The sequence below is a fragment of the Hyla sarda genome, chromosome 3, assembly GCF_029499605.1.
Source record: "Hyla sarda isolate aHylSar1 chromosome 3, aHylSar1.hap1, whole genome shotgun sequence".
In the NCBI taxonomy this organism is placed as follows: domain Eukaryota; kingdom Metazoa; phylum Chordata; class Amphibia; order Anura; family Hylidae; genus Hyla; species Hyla sarda.
In genome coordinates, this window is record NC_079191.1 from 305893067 (window position 1) to 305914940 (window position 21874).

At 42.1% G+C, this 21874-nt stretch overlaps 1 protein-coding gene across 8 annotated transcripts in view; it reads right to left on the reverse strand.

Annotated features, from left to right (window-relative positions):
* Positions 1–21874, reverse strand: part of ARID4B (AT-rich interaction domain 4B) — a 424644-nt gene that overhangs the window by 39103 nt on the left and 363667 nt on the right. For all 8 annotated transcript variants that reach the window (XM_056566987.1, XM_056566988.1, XM_056566991.1 and 5 more), the window contains one exon: positions 10554–10655. In XM_056566987.1, the coding sequence (XP_056422962.1) occupies positions 10554–10655 (102 nt within the window). The remainder of the gene's footprint in view (positions 1–10553; positions 10656–21874) is intronic.

The following is a 21874-nucleotide window of genomic DNA, read 5'->3' on the forward strand; positions in this document are numbered from 1 at the left end:
GGTTAAATTTGATAGGGGGTAAGGAAGAAATTGTGAAGAAACTATGGGAATGTTGGGAACTGAATAAGAACTCGGCCCCTTATCCAGTGGTGTGGGACACTATGAAAGCAGTCCACCGGGGGATTTTGTACAGGGTGATACAAAGGAAAAAGAAGGAATTTAAAAAAGTGGAACAGGACCTGAGGGAGAAGGTTAGAGAGGCAGAGGAGGGATACGAGGCAGAGCGATCTTAAAATAATTTTAGGGTGATAGAATTAGGGCCAGGGAAGTTGTCAAAATACTATTTAGGAAAAGTACAACATAAGATTTTTTTCTCGGCACAGAAGGATTTCGTAGAAGGTGCTCGTCCAGGGAAATTATTAGCCAATTTAGTTAGAGCTCAAAGGGAAAGAAGTGATATTTTAGCATTACATCATGAAAATGGAGACATTCAAACTGCGCAGGAGGAGTTACAGAGGATTGCTGTATTATCAACAACTAAACTGCTCAGAGGAGCCCGGAGGGGATAGTGAGATAAAGGAATACTTAACCCCTGCAGGACCCATGACGTACCGATACATCATGAGTCCCGTTCCCGTTCTGTCATAGCGGGTCGGGCCCGGCCTCTAATAACGGCCGGGACCCGTGGCTAATAGCCTGCGGCACTGATCGCGGTGCCGTGCGCTATTAACCCTTTAGATGCGGCTTTCAAAGTTGAACACCGCGTCTAAAGTGAAAGTAAATCATTGCCTGTTAGCTCAGGGGGCTGTTCGGGATCGCCGCGGCGAAATCGCGGCATCCCGAACAGCTGTGACACAGCAGGAGGGTCCCTTACCTTGCCTCCTGGTGTCTGATCGCCGAATGACTGCTCAGTGCCCTAGATCCAGGCATGAGCAGTCAAGCAGCAGAATCATCGATCAGTGGTTTCCTATGAGAAACCACTGATCAATGTAAAAGACCAGTGTGTGCAGTGTTATAGTCCCCTATGGGAGCTATAACATTGCAAAAAAAAAAAAAGTGAATAAAGATCATTTAACCCCTTCCCTAATAAAAGTTTGAATCACCCCCCTTTTCCCTTAAAAAAAACAAAAAAAAAACAGTGTAAATAAAAGCCTTAATTAGCGTATTACAGTAGAAGAATTAGAGGAAGCTCTTGAGGGGTGTTCTGTTACATCAGCCCCAGTGTTGGATGGCCTTCCCTATTAAATTTATAGAGAATATAAGGAGGTTTTATTACTTATTCTTTTTATGGTCCTGCAGGAGGCTCTGAGGGGAGGGGGATTGCCTCCCTCAATGCTTGAAACCAAAATAGTTCTAATACTTAAGAAAGAGAAAGATGGTACGAGAATTGAATCCCATTGTCCCATTTCTTTGATAATTTCGGACGCCAAGATTCTGGCGAAACTGTTGGCCAGAAGATTGTCCCCGCTTCTGTCTGGTATAGTAGGAGTTGTGCAAACTGGATTCGTTCTGGGGCGCATAATACACCGTAACATTTTACGTTTATTGGTCAATATACAGTTGAGTTCTGCTCCCTTCCACTCCACCCTGTCACTTGATGCGATGAAGGCATCTGACAGGGTGGAGTGGAGGTTTTTATGGAGGGTCCTTAAAAAATTTGGTATAGAGGGGGAGATAGTGGAATGGATTAAACTGCTATATAAGGGTGGGTTCACACCACGTTTTTGCAATACAGTTTTTTTTTCAGGTTTTTGATAAAAAAAACGGATTCCTCAAAACCTGACTAAACTGTATCAAAACGTGTGTACAAAGTTTCATCTGTATACGGTTGAAAACCGTATACGGTTTGAAAAGTGATGTCCGGTTGCATCCGTTTTTTAAGAAAAAAAACGCATACGTTTTGAACTTTACACTCCATTATGAATAAAGTTTCACTTGTTTGATTGAAATTCCAAGAAAAAAAACTGTGCAAAGTCAAAAACCGTATGGTAAAAACTGGATGGAACCGTACACATACAGTTCTGTACGGTTCCCATTGACTCCCATGTTAAAAAAAAATAAAATCGTATACAGGTCAATAGGGTTTTTCACTTGGACCAAAAACCGTGGTAGGCCACGGTTTTCTGTCCAGAAAAAGAAAAGTAAAAAACCGTGTGGTGTGAAAAACGGAGACAACCATATGCAATATGGTGCATACGGTTTTGAATGGAAAGTCTATGGGCACGGTTTTCTGTACAGTTGCATACGTTTAAAAAAAAAAAACGTATCCAAAAACTGTATAGACAATCGTGGTGTGAACCCACCCTTAGGCTGCTTTCACACTATGAAGTTCACCTGTTAATAAACGTATGTTATTATGTTGTTATGTATTATTAACAGACGTTTAATAACGGGTGAATTAAGGGATGCTACAAAACATCTGTCATGTACTGGATGTTTTTACACCTCTGCCTACAGACTCCCACAGCCAGGACTACTACTACTCCCATCATGGAACAGACTTGTTTCCATGATGGGAGTAGTAAATCCCTAGCAGCGGGAGTCTGCAGACAGCTGGGGAGGCTACATTAGTGTTTGTACTACTACTCCCATCATTGAACTGAGTCTGTTCCATGATGGGGGTTGTAGTACAGGGGCTGAGGGATTGATCGCACCGGGTCTCACTTCTGACACCCAATGCGATCAGAAGTTATTAAGCAGGGTGGCGGGCGGCATGGTCCGCAACCCTGAGATTACGATGTATTTTTTACTTTCATTTTTAAATTCCCCGCGGGGATCCCTGAATGGCCAGTACTGAGGAGCCAATCAGGGATCCCCCTGGGGATTTAAAAAAATGGATAATCTGAGGGGACATATGTATAATAAAAGTATTTATTGGGAGGTGGGGGTGGCATAGAGCGCTATATATCTAGCCCCCGCCAGCGGATTAATAAAAATATGACCCCCACCAGCGCATTTACAAGTATATATCTATACCCCCCGACAGCGCATACCATGACCCCGCCAGCGCATTTACAAGTATATATCTATACCCCCCGACAGCGCATACTGTGACCCCACCAGCGCATTTATAAGTATATATCTATACCCCCCGCCAGCGCATACTGTGACCCCGCCAGCGCATTTAAGTATATATCTATACCCCCCGCCAGCGCATACTGTGACCCCGCCAGCGCATTTGTCCTAATTTTCTATTGCAGCGCTATAAGTGACAACCATACCTATCAGAACCTATTCAGCAGCGGCCCTGCCAGATGATCCTGACAGATATACTATTCATTCATAGCGCCGGAAGCTGTATATGTATATAGATGTGCTGGGGGGGGGGGGGGCAGACATATAGCGTCATCTGCCCCCACAGCGCTTCAATATACATATGCAGCCGCAACAAAATGAATGAATTGTATACCTGTCAGGATCATCGGCCGGGCGGCTGCTGGATGCGCTTCTGACATATATACTTGTCATATATAGCGCATTTGTACAGCGTTATATATGACAAGTATATATGTCAGGAGCGCATCCAACAGCCGCTCGGCCCATGATCCTGACAGATATGCAGCTGCCGCTCTATGAATTAATAGTATATCTGTTAGGATCATCGGCCGAGCGGCTGCTGGATGCGCTCCTGACATATATACTTGTCATATATAACACTGTACAAATGCACTATATATGACAAGTATATATGTCAGGAGCGCATCCAGCAGCCGCCCGGCCGAATAACCTGACAGGTATACAATTCATTCATATTGCGGCGGCTGCATATGTATATAGAAGCGCTGTGGGGGCAGATAACGCTATATGTCTGCCCCCCAGCACATTTATATACATATACAGCTGCTGGCGCTATGAATGAATAGTATATCTGTCAGGATAATCTGGCCGGGCTGCTGCTGAATACGTTCTGATAGGTATGGTTATCATGTCACATATAGCTGCAATAGAAAATTAGGACAAATGCGCTTGCGGGGTCACAGTATGCGCTGGCGGGGGGTATAGATATATACTTATAAATGCGCTGGCGGGGGTCATATTTTTATTAATGCGCTGGTGGGGGCTAGATATATAGCGCTCTATGCCCCCCCCCCCAATAAACACTTTTATTATACATTATACACATTTTATTATACATGTCCCCTCACATTGTCCATTTTTAAAACCCCAGGGGGATCCCTGAATGGCTCCTCAATATCGGCCATTCAGGGATTCCCGCAGGGAATTAAAAAATGAAAGTAAAAAATACATCGTGATTGCAGGGTTGCGGAGAATGCCGCCTACTCCCCTGCTTAATAACTTCTGATCGCATCGGGTGTCAGAAGTGAGACCCGGTGCGATCAATCCCTCAGCCCCTGTACTACAACCCCCATCATGGAACAGAGTCTGTTCCATGATGGGGGTAGAAGTACAAACACTAATGTAACCTCCCCAGCCACCGGCAGACTCCTGCAGTGGGGAATTACGACTCCCAGCATGGAAACAAGTCAGTTCCATGATGGGAGTAGTAGTAGTCCCTCAGCACTGCAGGAGTCTACTGATGTCACCTCTTCTGAGCAGGCTCAGTAAAAATAATGTCCGTTATAATAACGGGCATTAACGTGTGTATTTACCAACGTATGTCGGCCATAGACTTAAATGTTAAAAATAACATACGATAATATACCCATTTCTTGTGACGTGCGAAAAATTTGTGCATGTCACATTATTTCTCCCGTCACAACTAACGTACGTTAGTCATGACGGGCTATAACGTGTGACAACGGGTAAACGAAAAAACCCATTGACTTGAATGGGGTTGTTTAACGTGTGTTAATAACTATGTTTCAAACGTACGTGTATTAACGGGAGAACCTCATAGTGTGAAAGCAGCCTAAGAATCCCAGGGCCAGGGTAGCAGTGAATGGTTCTCTGTCACCTCAATTGATTATTGAACGGGGTACTAGGCAAGGCTGCCCGCTTTCACATATGTTATTCGTTCTTTTTTTGGAGCCATTGGCGATAAAGTTAAAGAAAGCGAGAGGCCTGAGGGGATTTGGGATCAAAGGAGCAGAAGAAAAATTCCTTATGTACGCTGACAACATACTTTTGCTCTTAGAAAATGCGTACATAGGGGTCCCAGAAGCAATTAAGGTCATTGAGGAATTTGGGAGGGTATCTGGCCTTAAAATTAACTGGAGTAAATTGTCTTTAATGCCATTGGTACCAGGTAATGTTAATGGATTAATGGGGGTGAAGGTTCAGAAAGAAGACGAGAGTCTTGGACTGCTTAGGAATTAAATTGGCACCTTCAAAAGATTTCTTTATTCAGCTTAACCTTAATATGTTATTGAGTAAGCTTAGGAAAAAAGTAGATACCTGGGTTAAATTGCCTCTTTCAATTGCTGATAGGTTTGGTTTAATTAAAATGGTTGTCATCCCTCAGGTTTTATACGATCTGGGGGCAGCCCCATGATGGATTCCTGGGAAGTGGTTCCGTGGTTTGGGAGCCCTAATGGGCAGACTTATATGGGGGAAAGGTAGGGTACGTATGAAATATTTAAGGTGGGTACAGTTGGAAGGAGAAGGTGGAGGGGGGGGGGTTACCGGAATTTATGCTGTATTTTTTTGCCAAAAAATCTCCAGAATATTAGATGGGGTGGAGTGAAGCACTTTGGGGGGAGATATTAAAGGACAATAGAGGTTATTATGAGAGCTTTTTGGAATTTGTTGAAGTGGGTCTTCCAGTGCGGAAGGAATTGTGGCACATCATTGATAGGGTTACTTAGGAGAATGTGGCAAGAAGTTAAAAAGAGATGTAATAAGGAGGAAAGTATAAGAAATACTGTGTTATGGGATAATATAGATTTGGTACAATTTAAAGGATTAGGGAGTGATTTTTGGGGTTAAATATGTTGCACAGATTTTTTCAAAACGGAGAGATTAAAAAATTTGAAACACTAAAGAGTGAGTTTGAATTGAGGAATGAACATAAATTTGGGTATATGCAACTGTGTGAAGCACATAGATGCACTGAAAATAAGGAGAAATTTAAGATATGTACACATATGGTGATAGATTATATGAATACAGAAGGAGGTGGAAAGCTAATATATATATATATATATATATATATATATAGGTTACTCATAAAAACTGTACCTGTTACTTTTCAAGAAAACAAAAAGAGGAGGTGGGAGGATATATTTGGTCCGATTTCTAGGTAGTTGGAGGAAGGCAGACTGCCTTAAAGAGTAGCTCCCACCATTCTTCTTTTTTTTTCCTGTCCCTATATTAAAAATGCCTTTTTGTCTGCCTGGTAGTGTGCTCACTTACCAGGCAGACTTCCCCAGCAGGCGCAACATCACTGATGCCTGCTGGGGGGTCGACTTCCGCCCTTAGTTCACCTGTACAGGGTGCCTCAAGCTGTTTCACCACTACAACTACCAGCTTGCCCTGACATCTATTGGCTGTCAGGGCATGCTGGGAGTTGTAGTGGTGAAACAGCTGGAGGCGCCCTGTGTTGAAAACAATAAGTTAGGGCCATGGCCGCAGCGCTACCCCATTCCCTCCCTCACCCCATGTTGAAAACCCCGAACCCCGCTCCCCCCATGTTGAAAACCCTGCTCCCCCCGTGTTGAGAACCCTGAACCCCGCTCTCCCCCAAGCCCCATGTTGAAAACCCAGAACCCCGCTCTCCCCAAGACATACCCTAGTGCAGAGTCCTGAGGCAGCAGCAGCGGCATGTAAATGCCGGGAGGCGGGATCAGCGTGTGAGGCCAGGGAGCCAATGTGCTCTCAGCGCATGCTCCCACCTGTCTGATTGACAGGCAGGGAGAGAGCGCAGGCTGAATGAATTAGGACCGATTGTCCGGCCGGCATCGGTCCGAATTCAAGCGTGACGTCACGCCAGCCTGCAGCCGGCCACTAGGAGGGAGACCCCTAGTGGGCGGTTTTCAAAATGAAAATAAACTATTTTAATTAAAAAAAATAATAATTATGGATCTATATTAGAGATATGTTGTACTACATAAGTACTACAACATATAAAAAAAAAAGTTTGGTGACAATGCCCATTTAAGTGTGGCACAATGGACGCTGACCTAATCCATTTGCTATGGGTATGCCCAAAGGTGAAAGAATTCTGGTCTAAGGTATTTCAGATTATTGAAAATAAACTAAATTTGAAGAAAGATTGGTTGGGGATAGAGGTTATCCTTGGAGATTTTAGTAAAGTTAGGAAGGCTCGAGAGTTATTGAATCGTATCTTTATGCTAGCTAAGGTAGCGGTCCTGAGAGGGCTCTTTGGAAATAGTGGTCCTAATGCAATTGAATGGGAGAGGTTAGTTCAAAAAGTTTGAAAGTATGAGAAATGGTGGGCTGGTTACTCTAGGAGAGTATTAAATAAATACATTGTTATATGTTATGTTATAAAAACATATTGTTATGTTATGTTTATACCCATTGTGTTTTGTATTTATACGTGCAATTGAAACAATAACAATTATAGAAATAAAACTAAGAATTGGTAACTTTCTGTTGGCTGTAATTGACAGGTGGTGGAAGCGATAACTTTAAAGGGGTTATCCAGGAAAAAACTTTTTTTATATATCAACTGGCTCCAGAAAGTTAAACATATTGGTAAATTACTTCTATTAAAAAATCGTAATCCTTCCAGTACTTATGAGCTGCTGAAGTTGAGTTTTTGTTTTCTGTTTAAGTGCTCTCTGATGACACCTGTTTCGGGAACTGTCCAGAGTAGAAGCAAATCCCCATAGCAAACCTATTCTACTCTGTAAAGTTCCCGAGACAAGCAGAGATGTCAGCAGAGAGCACATTTGCCAGACAGAAAAGAACAACTCAACTTCAGCAGCTGATAAATATTGGAAGGATTAAGATTTTTTTTTTAATAGAAGTAATTTACAAATCTGTTTAACTTTCAGGAGCCAGCTGATATAAAAAAAAAATTCCTTTAAGTTATATAAAAGTGTGGGTTGTGTAAAGCTGGGTTCACACTACGTTTTTGCAATACTGTTTTCAATCCGTTTTTCTAAAGAAAACCGTATGGCAAAAAAACGGATGGAACAGTATGGAAAAAAGTAAACCGTATGCGTTTTTAAACAGTATACTGTTTTTAAGTGCATACACTTCCGTCCGTTTTTATAGAAAAAAACCCCATACGTTTTTGAAAATTTTGTCCATTTTTAATGGGGGGGGTCTTGGGTGGGGACTTTAGGATGCAAATGTGCATGTGCAAAGTAAAAACCGTATACGTTTTTCTGTATGGAACCATATACATGTGTTTCCCATTGACGTCCATGTTAAAAAAAACATATGCAGTTGCAGTACGGTTTTCAAACCGGAGTCAAAACCGTGGTTAACCACGATTTTGTCTCCGGTTTAAAAACCGTACTGCAACCGCATACTTTTTTTTTTTAACATGGACGTCAATGGGAAACACACATGTATACGGTTCCATACGGAAAAACATATACGTTTTTTTTGTTTATTTTTGAGGCCCGGGAATATATAAAAGTGTTCCACTATAGTTGTCCTTTAACCCCTTAAGGACTCAGGGTTTTTCAGTTTTTGCACTTTCGTTTTTTCCTCCTTACCTTTTAAAAATCATAACCCTTTCAATTTTCCACCTAAAAATCCATATTATGGCTTATTTTTTGCGTCACCAATTCTACTTTGCAGTGACATTAGTCATTTTACCCAAAAATTCACGTCGAAACGGAAAAAAAAATCATTGTGCGACAAAATCGAAGAAAAAACGCCATTTTGTAACTTTTGGGGGCTTCCGTTTCTACGCAGTGCATATTTCGGTAAAAATGACACCTTATCATTATTCTGTAGGTCCATACGGTTAAAATGATCCCCTACTTACATACGGTAGGTTTGATTTTGTCGTACTTCTGGAAAAAATCATAACTACATGCAGGAAAATTTATACGTTTAAAAATGTCATCTTCTGACCCCTATAACTTTTTTATTTTTCCACATACAGGGCGGTATGAGGACTCATTTTCTGCGCCGTGATCTGAAGTTTTTATCGGTATGATTTTTGTTTTGATGGGACTTTTTGATCACTTTTTATTCATTTTTTAATGGTATGCCATTAATGGTAAATTTTTTTACGTGTAGGCCATTGACCGTGCGGTTTAATTAACAATATATTTTTATAGTTTGAACATTTACGCACGCGGCGATACCAGATATGTTTATTTTTATTTACACTGTTTTATTTTTTTTATGGGAAAAGGGGGGTGATTCAAACTTTTATTAGGGAAGGGGTTAAATGACCTTTATTAACACTTTTTTTTGTACTTTTTTTTTGCAGTGTTATAGGTCCCATAGGAACCTATAACACTGCACACACTGATCTCTTACACAGATCACTGGCGTGTATTAACACGCCTGTGATCAGTGTTATCGGCGCTTGACTGCTCCTGCCTGGATCTCAGGCACAGAGCAGTCATTCGTCGATCGGACACCGAGGAGGCAGGTAAGGGCCCTCCCGGGTTCCTGTAAGCTGTTCGGGATGCCGTGACTTCACCGCGGCGGTCCCGAACAGCCCGACTGACTAGCCAGGATACTTTCACTTTCACTTTAGAAGTGGTGGTCAGTAAAAACAGTCTGTCTTTACATTTTGTTGGTATAATCAGCACAATTGTGGAGAAATCTGGTGGTGGAGGACCTGTGTGCTGTGTCAGTGTGGACCTGAGGTATGCCCTCTGTCTGGCAAATGTAAACCTCTCTAGGTTTTTTTTCCCGGGTTTTTGCTTTTGGGCGCATTGTGACTAAAATTTCCTGTGCACCACAAATTGAAAAACCAGTGTGCCACATTGATAAATACATAAGGGAAAAAATGACGGCCTCATACAATCCACATAAACAAAAAATGCCACTCTAAGGCTAACCACTTGGTTTTTTTCTGGCAGTTTTTGGATATCTGCCACTGCAGTTTTGAGCCAAAGCCAGAAGTGTATTCAAAAGGAATAGGACATATAAAGGAAGGACTTACACTTCTCCTCCCTTATGGATCCACTTCTGACTTTGGCTCAAAAACTGCAGTGGCAGTATTCCAAAAACTGCCAGAAAAAAACCAAGTGGAAACTTAGCCTTAGTAAATAAGAGCCAATGAGAAACTTCCAACCTGCTATTTTGATATTACTGAGATGCATGTGACTGTGGCCAATACCTTGCTCCTTAATAAAGCCTGGGTGGTTCAACCCTACCATTCTACCTTCTTGCATGCTCGAAAGGTTAGTCATCTTGTTCATAAGTCCCTGCCCTTTCGGGTGCTTCAGATGTGTTTAGACCCTGATGGGAGATTTGTTTGTATTTTCTGCAAAGTGTCTAATCAACCTTTTATTCATGTAGGCCTTTATATTCCCCACCTTATTGTGTTTCAGTCCTCCAATGGGTACTGGCTATAGAATCTAACTTTCCAGCTGCCCCTACCTTACTTTGTGACAACTTTTATAAATGTATAGATCTCTCTCTTAAATTTTGGTGGACATTTGGAGACCTTGCAACACCAACACATGTCAGTTCTCATGGTACGCTCTCTACAGAGGCATTGTTTCTAAAATTTTAAAATATAACCAAACAATAAAAATAAATATACTTACAAATTTTCCTTTTATGAGTAGCAGACGTGTGGTTTCTTTTTATTCTCTTTACTGTGCAATTTTCCATAAGGTCAACGTTATCTTCTGCATGTCTTTTTTGTCCTATTTGTAATAGAATAAGCAGATATAAATATGACAGCTAAACTGCATAGTAAAAGAAATAGCAACACAGTCATAGCTACAACTTTTAAAATTCATCTAAAAGTACATCTATGGTACAGCCGCATAATGCTGCAATGTAAGAATACTTTCAAAAATATAAGCATTGACAGTGCATTTTTTATCAATTGATCCAATCATCATTTTCATGTCACCTTCTTTAACTGAGACAGAAACAGCTGTGTAGGAGGCAGACTTCTGCTGCAAAAGTGAGGTTGTGGAAAGCAGTATCATGCCACAGGCCATACACAGGGCCGTTTGAAGGAATTTGGGGGCCCCAAGCAAAATAGACATGGGGGCCCATGAATTTGGGGGCCCCCACGCAAAGTCTACAGCAGTGATGGCGAACCTTTTTGAGCCCGAGTGCCCAAACCGTATTGAACGCCAACTTTTTTCCCCTCAAAGTGCCAGCACAGCAATTAAAGCAGAATACACATTAGGGTTGGCAGTATAGTTCCCCCACATTAAGGTTAGCATTATAGTTCCCCCACATTGGGTGCAGTATAGTTCTCCCCCCCCCCCACATTAGGGTTGGTAGTATAGTTCCCCCCACAAGGTTGGCAGTATAATTCCCCCACAAGGTTGGCAGTATAATTCTCCCCACAAGGTTGGCAGTATAATTCTCCCCACAAGGTTGGCAGTATAATTCCCCCCACAAGGTTGGCAGTATAATTCCCCCCACAAGGTTGGCAGTATAGATTACCCCCACAATAGGCAGGCAGTGTTCCCCCACATTAGGCAGGCAGTGTTCCCCCACATTAGGCAGGCAGCGTTCCCCCACATTAGGCAGGCAGCGTTCCCCCACATTAGGCAGGCAGAGTTCCCCCACATTAGGCAGGCAGCGTTCCCCCACATTAGGCAGGCAGCGGTCCTCAACATTAGACAGGCAGTGTTCCCCCACATTAGGCAGTGTTACCCCACAGACATACAGCCTCCAGCCACATACAGTGTATGGCTGGAGGCTGTATGTCTGTGTCGGAACACTGAAGATGATGTCCCGCTGGTCACTTAGCATGCGCGCATCATCCTCGGTCCTCCCTGATGCTCTGCTCTGCTTTACGGGCACACGCAGGCGAAGTCAGTGACGTAACGTCCCTGCATGCTCTAACTCCCGGCGGTCCCTGCGTTTTTCAAGCTAACGCGGGACCGCAGAGAGGTAACCGGGACATCCTTGTGTCCCGAAATGACCTTTCGGGACATAGGGATGACCGGAATGTGACGGGGGCCTGTGGCCGCGTGCCCACAGAGGGGGCTCGGCGCGGCACGCATGCCATAGGTTCGCCATCACTGGCCTACAGGAACCACAGCATAGCCATACAGTTTAAGTTTACCCACAATTTATATAAATAAAAAAGGAGGTTTACATTGCAATTTTCATGCACATTAAATGCAACAGCAGTATTTGCACTGTGCAAATACTGCTGCTGCATTTAATGTGCATGAAATTTGAACATTTTCAACAAATGAACATTTGCAAAAAACACCACTGTACCATAGAAATTCTACTGCTGCCCTTCTAGTGGTTGCCAAACTGCAACTCCCAGCATGCCCAGAACGCCAAAGGCTGTCTGGGCATGCTGGGAGTTGTAGTTTTGCAACATCTGGAGGGTCACAGTTTGGAGACCACTATTACAGTGGTACCCAAACGGTGACCCTTCAGATGTTCCCAAACTACAACTCTCAGAATGCCTAGACTGCCCAGGCATGCTGGGAGTTGTAGTTCTTTAACATCCGTTCCTTCAGATTTTGCAATTTTCATGAAAATTGCTGCTCTACTTTGAAGCCCTCTAATGTCTTAAAAAAGCAAAAATATGTCAATTTTATGATGCCAACATAAAGTAGACAAGTTGTATTTGTGAATCAATATAAAATGTATTTGGAATATCCATTTTCCTTACAAGCAGAGAGCTTCAAAGTTAGAAAAATGCTCAGTCCTTAAGGTGAAAATGAGCTGCGACATTAAGGGGTTAAGCTAAAGGAGCATTGCAGCAAAAAATAACTTATCCCCTATCCAAAGGATAGAAGATAAGTTATAGGTCACAGGGGGTTTGAGCGCTGGGACCTCCGCGATCTCCTGAACGGGGCCCGGCGCTCTGCAAGATGCGGATGTTTCGACCCCTGCAGGAAGCCGCTTAAGGCCTCTGTGGCTTAGTTTTCATGGCCGTTTAAGGCCTCTGTGGCTGCAAGGACTCTTCCTATGGCAGCCTCTAGCACAGTGTTTCCCAAACCAGGCCGCCTCCAGGTGTTGCTAAAGCTACAACTCCTAGCCAAAGGCTGTCCAGGCATGCTGGGGCTTGTAGTTGCAACATCTGGAGGCTGCCTGGTTGGGAAACACTGCTGTAGTGCCTACATACTGCATTGATCTGTATGAGCAATCCAATGATTAACTCATACAAGTCCCATAGAAGGATTAAAAAAGTGTAAATGGTAAATTGCAAACGTGGTTTTAAAAATATAAATCAACTTCTTTCATAATAAAAGTTTGTCACCTCCAATAAAAATGTAAAAAAAAACACAAAAAAATCTTGTCTGGTTTTCCTGTAAGAGCTCTTAGAATATATACCTATTGATCCCACACAGTGCACAGTGTACGGAATAAAACAAAACTAGATGACTAAAGAGCATTTTTTGGTCACATCCCAGAAAAAAAATTTAATAAAAAGTGATCCAAAATTCCGATCTACGCCAAATTGTTCCCAATAAAAACAACATGGAGCAAGAATAAAGATAACCTGTCCATTTTAATGCACAGTGACCGACATATAAACAATATACCACAAACATGAAAAAATTGCATTCCAGCTCACAAGCAACTTTCTTTCTGTTTCGCAGCACATTTTGTGGCAAAATTAAGGATTTCATTACAAAGTACGATTGGTCACCCAAGGGGTTAATGCAGTATTTCCTAACCAGGGTGTTGCAAAACTATAACTTGCAGTTTGCTGTATAAATGTATAAATTATTTGGTGTGCCAACTCACAAGCAAACAACATACAACTGGCCATGTGAAAAACATACATTTTCCAAATTTAATCCAGCAATAGTTAATGATTGCCCTTGTGCTTTGATGCTTTGTCACGGTTATGTTCAAGCCGAGATTCACGTTGTTCCTCTTGTTCAGTGGCTCGACGTTGATGCTCGTCATGGTTTTGTTCAAGCCGAGATACACGTTGTTCCTCCGTTTCCTCAGCTCTTTTTTTCCCTCATTCTCGTTGCTTTGGATGTTTTTTGTCCAATTGATGCTTTTTTGGTGGCATTGTTGAACATAGTGTGACTTCACCCAAACATCGTCTGTCTCACTCACACAGCACGTATGCCTCAAAATTGCATCAAAATCTGTCTAGTAGTTGTTCTCTTATATGATCGGTGTCACACCCCCTCAAACTTCACAGAAACAATCCTCAGACTATACTATAGTTCCCCTGAAAATTTGATCAAAATCGGTTGAGAGGTTTAGAAGTCCATAGGGAACAAACATACATTCATTTTTTATATAGACTCACATCACTGACTTCCCCTGTAATTTATTTTGCTAATAGCAACCAATCACAGTTCAGCTTTCATTTCTCCCACTGCTGAGGTAAAATAAAAGCTGCACTGTGATTGGCTGCTATTTCTTATACTTCTGAGGTAAAATAAAAGAAGCACTATAATTGGTTGCTATTTCTTATCCTGCTGAAGTAAAATAAAAGATGCGCTGTGATTGGTTGCTAGAGCTCAACTTTTACTGTTGAGGTAAACTGATATACTGTTGAGGTAAACTGAAAATCAAAGTGGAAAACCACAATACAGGCTGATCCAACTTTGATGTAATGTCCTTAAAACAAGTCAAAATGAGGCTCAGTTGTGTTTGTGGCCTCCACGTGCCCGTATGACCTCCCCACAATGCCTGGGCATACTCCTGATGAGGTGGCGGATGGTCTCCTGAGGGATGTCCTCCCAAACCTGGACTAAGGCCTCTGCCAACTCCTGGACAATCTGTGGTGCAATGTGGCTTTGTGGATGGAGCGAGACATGATGTCCCAGATGTGCTCAATCGGATTCAAGTCTGGGGAACGGGCAGGCAAGTCCAAAGCATCAATGCCTTCCTCTTGCAGGAACTGCTGACCCACTCCAGCCACATGAGGTCTAGCATTGTCTTGCATTAGGAGGAACCCAGGGCCAACCGCACCAGCATATGGTCTCACAAGGGGTCTGAGGATCTCATCTTGGTACCTAATGGCAGTCTGAATTCACAGAAGTGTGATTGACTTGGAGTTACATTGTGTTGTTTAAGTGTTCCCTTTATTTATTTTTAGCAGTGTACAAGCATATATATATATATATATATATATATATATATATATATATATATATATATATAGATTGTGCATATATTCTTATTGCAAAAGACTTTTTGTTAATCATACATGTTTTTGAACCAATAATAGCATACATAGTTGCTAATAAAAGACACATTAAATAGACAGCCAGGAAAAATAGTCCAATCTAAACTTGCACTATTAGTCCTAAGGCTGGAATTCCACTGAGGTTTTTCATGCAAAAACACTGGAAAAAATGGCCATTCTGCAGCACAGCATTTTTTCAGTGAAAAAACGCAGCGAGCAGATGCAAAATGCCATATCTACTTGGTGTTTTTAAGTTTGGCTTTTTTTTGTTAACATTTTGGGTGTTTTTCAGCTATTTTTGGCTCCTTTGCAGTTCTTCAAAAACAACCTCTTGTTGAGACTTTGTCATTTTTCCGGGAAAATCTTGGTGTTTTTCTCCCATAGAAGTCTATGGGAGAGAGGAAACGCCAAGAAAAACGCCACGTGGGTTTTAACTTTGGTGCTTTTGCAGGCGGTTTTTATTCTCCAATCCAAAAAAGGGATGGAGATACCTTTTTTGTTAAAATTCGTAGGTACCATAAAAAAAAAAAAAAAAAAAAAAGATACACTAGGGGTGGAAAAAATTTGATTGACTTTTTTAGAAAATGTTTTTATAAATTTTTAAACAGGGACCAATTTATGTGGGCGGGCAGAGAACTAAAAATGTTGCCAGCAATATAAGAAATTTAGAAAGGGGCCATTTAATTATAAAAATGATATATTTAAAAAAAAATTAGTTTTGAAAACTTTTTATTAGTAATGTATTTTAATTATGTGTTTAAAGGGGTATTCCAGGATTTTTTTTTATTTGACTATGCTACAGAGGCTCTAAAGTTAGTGTAGTTCATAATATAGTGTCTGTACCTGTGTGTGATGGTTTTCTCACAATTCCTATGTGATTTTCACCCCCCAATTTTTTTTTAACAGCATACAAAATGACTGTTGTCTCAGATTTTTCCTTAGGTTGCAATGCGACCAAAACCTCACTAGTCAGCTGATGACAGGGAGCCTGACTGCTTCAATAGGTGGAGTGATTGCTTGGTGGGAGAGAGATCAATCTGCAACTAATGCAACAGCTGTAGGCACTCTGATTGAAAACCACAGGTCTTTTGAATGGATGCAGCTCATTTGTGTTTCAAAGGGTGGGGTGGCTAATGTGTGGGAGGGAGGAAATTGCAATTATGGGATTTGTAGGCAAAGAAGAAAACTCAAAAAGGAAATACCAGTTCACAAATAGCTAGCCACAGTGTTATGGTAATCTCACAACAAAGCCATTTAGCCCCAAGACAAGCGCAGATCCTTCCTAAGCATGTCCATTACTGTCTGGCAGGTATGTACTAAAATCCCCTTATGGTGGATAACCCCTTTAATAAAGTGTTTTTATTTATTTATTTATTTTTAGATTTTTTAGGTAGTACTACTACTGCTTGTTCCATGCTGGGAGTAGTAGTACCTGTACTTATAGTCAGATCAATTCTGACACCCACTGCGATCCTCTGGTATAAGCTATAGAAGAGGGCAGCACAGCCGCACTTGCCTGGTCCCCTGCCCGGCACTATACTCAGTTGGGATGTGAAGTTCTCTTCACTTCACAGATTCATATTTCTCACTGAGAGCTATGATTGCCCCGATGGTGTCGGCCAATCGAATCTGGGATGTGAAGATAACCTCCCATCACAGCGGAGTATAGTGCCGGCAAAGGGACCAGACAAGTGTGGCTGTGCCTCCTGGTTCTATAGCTTATACCAGAAGACTGCAGTGGGTGTCAGGAGTGACACCTGCTGAGATCTGACCTTAACTGCAGGTACTACTACTTCCAACATGAAGCACACTAGTACCTGCATTAATAGACAGGTCGCAACGGGTGTCAGAAGTGACACTCAGGCCAACTGTCTATTAGTACAGATACCACAACTCCCAGCATGGAGCAGAGTGTGCTCCATGTTGGGAGCAGTAGTACCTGTAGTAAGGGACCAATTGCAGCAAGTGTCACTCCTGACACCTGTTGCGATCCTCCTGATGTGAATTTTGGGACTCAGCTGTGCTCATGGCTACAGAGGCGGGAGAACAGCTGATGCTGAGCAGTAGATATATGTCATATATCTACTGCCCAACAAGAAATTACAGTGAGCCTGCAGTGTGTATAGAACATACACATTACTGGCTCATTTAACCCCTTGCTGAGCTGTGTGCTATGCACCAGCCCAGCAAGGAAAGAGTTACCATACACTGCTGGAGAGTGTAGGTTAACCCTTTGGGTGGTATACAGGATATGCAGCTATATATAGATAGCTGTATATAGTGCATACAGACAGTGAAGTCCGCTTATTACCCTCCCTCCAGTTCCAGCTGGGCCAGTATAGCTCCACCCCCTAGTGATGATGTTATTAGGGGGCGGGGCTACAGACAGGAGGCACAGTGGTAAGTATGAGGCTCTTATATATATATATATATATATCTATACAACCCTAACTAACAGTTCAAGGCTACACAATTGGACACCTTGTCACATTGTAATATATCCACTGTTGCATAGAATAAAATATAACATATGCAATACACTGCATCTTTTCCCTTGTAGTAACATTTCATATTATATATGACACAAAGATTATGTCTAGTAAGTTTCGCATATCCATACACTTGCCAAATATCTAATATCAATAGCATTTAACTCTTCAATTCTTCATTACATTTCCTGACATTCTTATTCTTCTTTTCCCTCCTTCTTGTATCTATTTCTCCATGTCTTTCTTTCTTGTGTCTAAACAGCTGTATTTGGTTATTAAGTAGTTATTAGTAATTAAGAAGCTCCAGGGAGAAATCCAAAACCAGAGCTTTTGTTCCACCTGTATGACATTTTAGTAATTGGTTAGGCTATATAAGGCTGCAATCTCATAGCCATGTACACTCAGTCTTCTTACCCTCACCATTGAAAAGGGGGATGTGGCTCCTCAAAACGCATCTGGTCATAGACTGTTTCGTTGCATAGAGGTTGGGACTTAACAGTGACGTTCCGCTACCCCAGCAGAGCCTGACACTCGGCTACCCCAGCAGAGTCCAAGACTTGTATTACTAACTAGCCGCAGCTAGCATCGGCATTCAGCCTTGGACCTCTGTCCTTCTTGCTTATCCTCCCCGTGCCGCCGGAGTATAGAAGGCAGAGCGTGGAGGACTTCCAACTCAGATACGCGCAGAATACCGAGCATTTGAAGAGCCGGTATGAGGCACATAGTGCCTATCCTTTATCACCTTCTTTAACTTGTCCTCGTGCCGTCGGGGTATAGGAGTAACTTTTTGATACTGTGTGAAACTTCAGAGCTACCACGCGCATCTGCCTATTCTACAGACAGCCCGGCACAGACAGTGAGAATGGGCTCAGCACTGGGAGTCTCCAGCGCTGTCGAGCGCTGTAACTATGGCCAACACTGTGGATTTAATCTTTCAGTGCTATTTGCGCTAAATACCCTCACTGAGACTACAATTCACACCAATCATCACCTATAACAAATAGGACATTTGCAATTTCCAGACTGTCCTACTGTTACTATAGCACAGACCCTGTGTCCCAGCCACCTCATTAGTGCAATTTTAGCTAGCAATTGTGTTTTTATGTATTTTACATTTCATTTTGCAGATGACACCAAGCTTTGTTGCACGGTACAGTCTATAGAGGATGTGTATAGGTTACAAGATGACTTGGATAGACTAAGTGTCTGGGCATCCACTTGGCAAATGAGGTTCAATGTGGATAAATGTAAAGTTATGCATCTGGGTACTAATAACATGCATGCGTCGTATGTCTTAGGGGGGGATTTAACTGGCAGAGTCACTGGTAGAGAAGGATCTGGGTGTACTTGTAGATCACAGACTACAGAATAGCATGCAATGTCAGGCTGCTGCTTCCAAAGCCGGCAGGATATTGTCATGTATCAAAAGAGGCATGGACTCAAGGGACAGGGACATAATACTCCCCCTTTATAAAGCATTGGTACGGCCTCATCTGGAATATGCTGTTCAGTTTTGGGCACCAGTCCATAAAAGGGACACTGTGGAGCTGGAAAGGGTGCAGAGACGCGCGACTAAACTAATATGGGGCATGCAACATCGTAGCTATGAGGAGCGATTAAAGGAGTTACAATTGTTTCGTCTTGAGAAGAGACGTTTAAGGGGGGATATGATAAATGTATATAAGTATATAAATGGCTCATACAAAAAATATGGAGAAAAACTGTTCCAGGTTAAACCCCCCCAAAGGACGAGGGGGCACTCCCTCCGTCTGGAGAAGAAAAGGTTTAGTCTCAAGGGGCGACACGCCTTATTTACCATAAGAACTGTAAACTTATGGAACAGTCTACCTCAGGAACTGGTCACAGCAGGAAAAATTAACAGCTTTAAAACAGGGTTAGATACATTCCTGGAACAAAATAACATTAATGCTTATGAAGAAATATAAAATGCCATCCCTTCCCCAATATCGCGCCACACCCCTACCCTTCAATTCCCTGGTTGAACTTGATGGACGTATGTCTTTCTTCAACCGTACTAACTATGTAACTATATATCATTTATATTATATTGTGTGTTGTCCAAAGCAAGGGCCTTGCTAAGGACATCACCATTAAGTCATCAAGAGTATCATTGTTATTTTAAATAAATGTCCAATATTTGACACAACCCTCTTTTTCTCTCCTATTATTTCAATTCTTCTGATTTCTATAACCTTTTTTCCCCTAGCCTAGTAGGACTGCTCCATTTATTGTTAATTATAAGTATGAGGCTCTGTTCACATTGTACGTTTTGTATAAGGTGAATAGACCCTTCTGGCAGTGTCTTCCCAGACAGGAAGACTACAGTTGTTGCTAAACTACAACTCCCAGCATGCTGGGTATTGTAGTTTTGCAACAATTGGAGGTTCCCTGTTTGGGTAGACATTGCATTATGGGCGCTCTACCCAGTGGAGAGCGCCAAAAATGTACTAACCAATTTTTTGTGTTTTTTTTCTTCTCGTTTCAATACGTGTATGCAGATGATTCCTGTGGATTCAGCGGATCACGGTAATGAACTAGATTTTTTTTCTTTTAATAAAATGGCTAACAAGGGCAGTGGGGGAGTGTTTTTTTAATAAAATCATTTTTCCAATGTGTCATGTTTTTTCAAAATTGAATTTTCAGGCTTAGTAGTGGAGGTTGTGTTATTGAAGGAATCCATAACTAAGCCAGGGCTAAGCGTTGGCCCCCAAAACAGCTAGCATTAACCTCCAATTATTACCCCGGTACCCACCGCCACAGGGGTGTCGATACCAACAGGCCTCCTGGGCGCTCCTGGGCCTAGTTGGTAACAGGCTGACGTTATTTAGGCTGGGGAGGGCCAGTAACAATGGTCCTCGCCCACCCTGGTAATGTCAGGCTGTTGCTGCTTGGTTGGTATCTGGCGGAGAATAAAAATATGGGGAACCCTATGCGTTTCTTTTTAACATAAATACATTTTAAGAAAAACACTCCTGTGGTGGTGGGTATCGGGGTAATAATTGGGGGTTAGCGCCAGCTGTTTTTGGGGCTAACGCTAAGCCCTGGCATAGTGATGGATTCCGTTAATAAGACAGCCTCTATTACTAAGCCTGAAAATTCTATTTAAAAAACAATCCCCCACAGCTCTTGTTAGCCATATTATTAAAAGAAAAAAAATCTAGTTTATCGCCGTAATCCACCGAATCCACAGTAATCTTCTGCATACATGGATCTGAAAGGAGAAGAAAAAACAAACAGAAATAAATAAATAAAAATGTGTTTCACGCTCTCCCATAATGCAATGTCTTCCCAAACAATTGTTGCAAAACTACAACTCCCAGCATTCCCAGACAGAATTTGTCTGGGAAGACACTGCCAGAAGAGTCTATTCACATTATACCAAACGTACAATGTGAACAGAGCCTCATGCTTACCAGCCTGGCTCCTGTCTGTAGTTGACGTTATCGTAAGGGAGCAGAGCTACACGTTTCTGAAGGGGACAAGAGCGAGGGAGGTAAGCGGACTTCGTCTTCTGTATACCCTATAAACAGCTACCTATAGATAGCTTTATATACTGTATACCACCCAAAGGGGCTACAGGAGCAAGGAGTCCTGTCAGTATAGTGACAGGATTCCCGGCTCCTGTATAGAATACATGGGTACACTATGCACCCCTGTATTACTGCCAGGGAGGTGAGTAGTGATGCTATACATCACTCCTCACCTCCTTACACTCTGTAGACCGGGCGCTCAGCATCTGACCCACAGAGCGGCAGCCTGAAGGCAACTGCTACAGGGTACAAATTTGTACACACATTTCCAGGAAAAACGCAAGAAAAAACACCAGAAAAACTGCCAAAACACAGCAAAAAGCTGCAGCAGGTGAACTCAGTGGAATTCTAACCTGAGAGAGACATACCACATAGGGTGACACCCTGTATTATAGATGTTTTTTTGGGGAAAAATATAATATTGCAAGTTATGGGGATAGAATGTTTATCCAGGGATTTATTCTCATTGCCATATTGTAGTCAGGAAATACATTTTTCTGTCAGGCCCCTTTCACACTATAAAATTAATCTGTTAAAAGATCCGTTATAAACGTCTGTTAGAAAAGTTATAAAAACGGATGTCAAACGTCTGTTACAAAATCCTATTCAAGTCTATGGGATTTTTTGACTATCTGTTATGACCTGTTATAGCCCATCATGAATAACGGATGTTAGTTGTGACGGAAGAAAAAACGGCACATGCACTAATTTTTCTTCAGTTACAAGAAACGGGT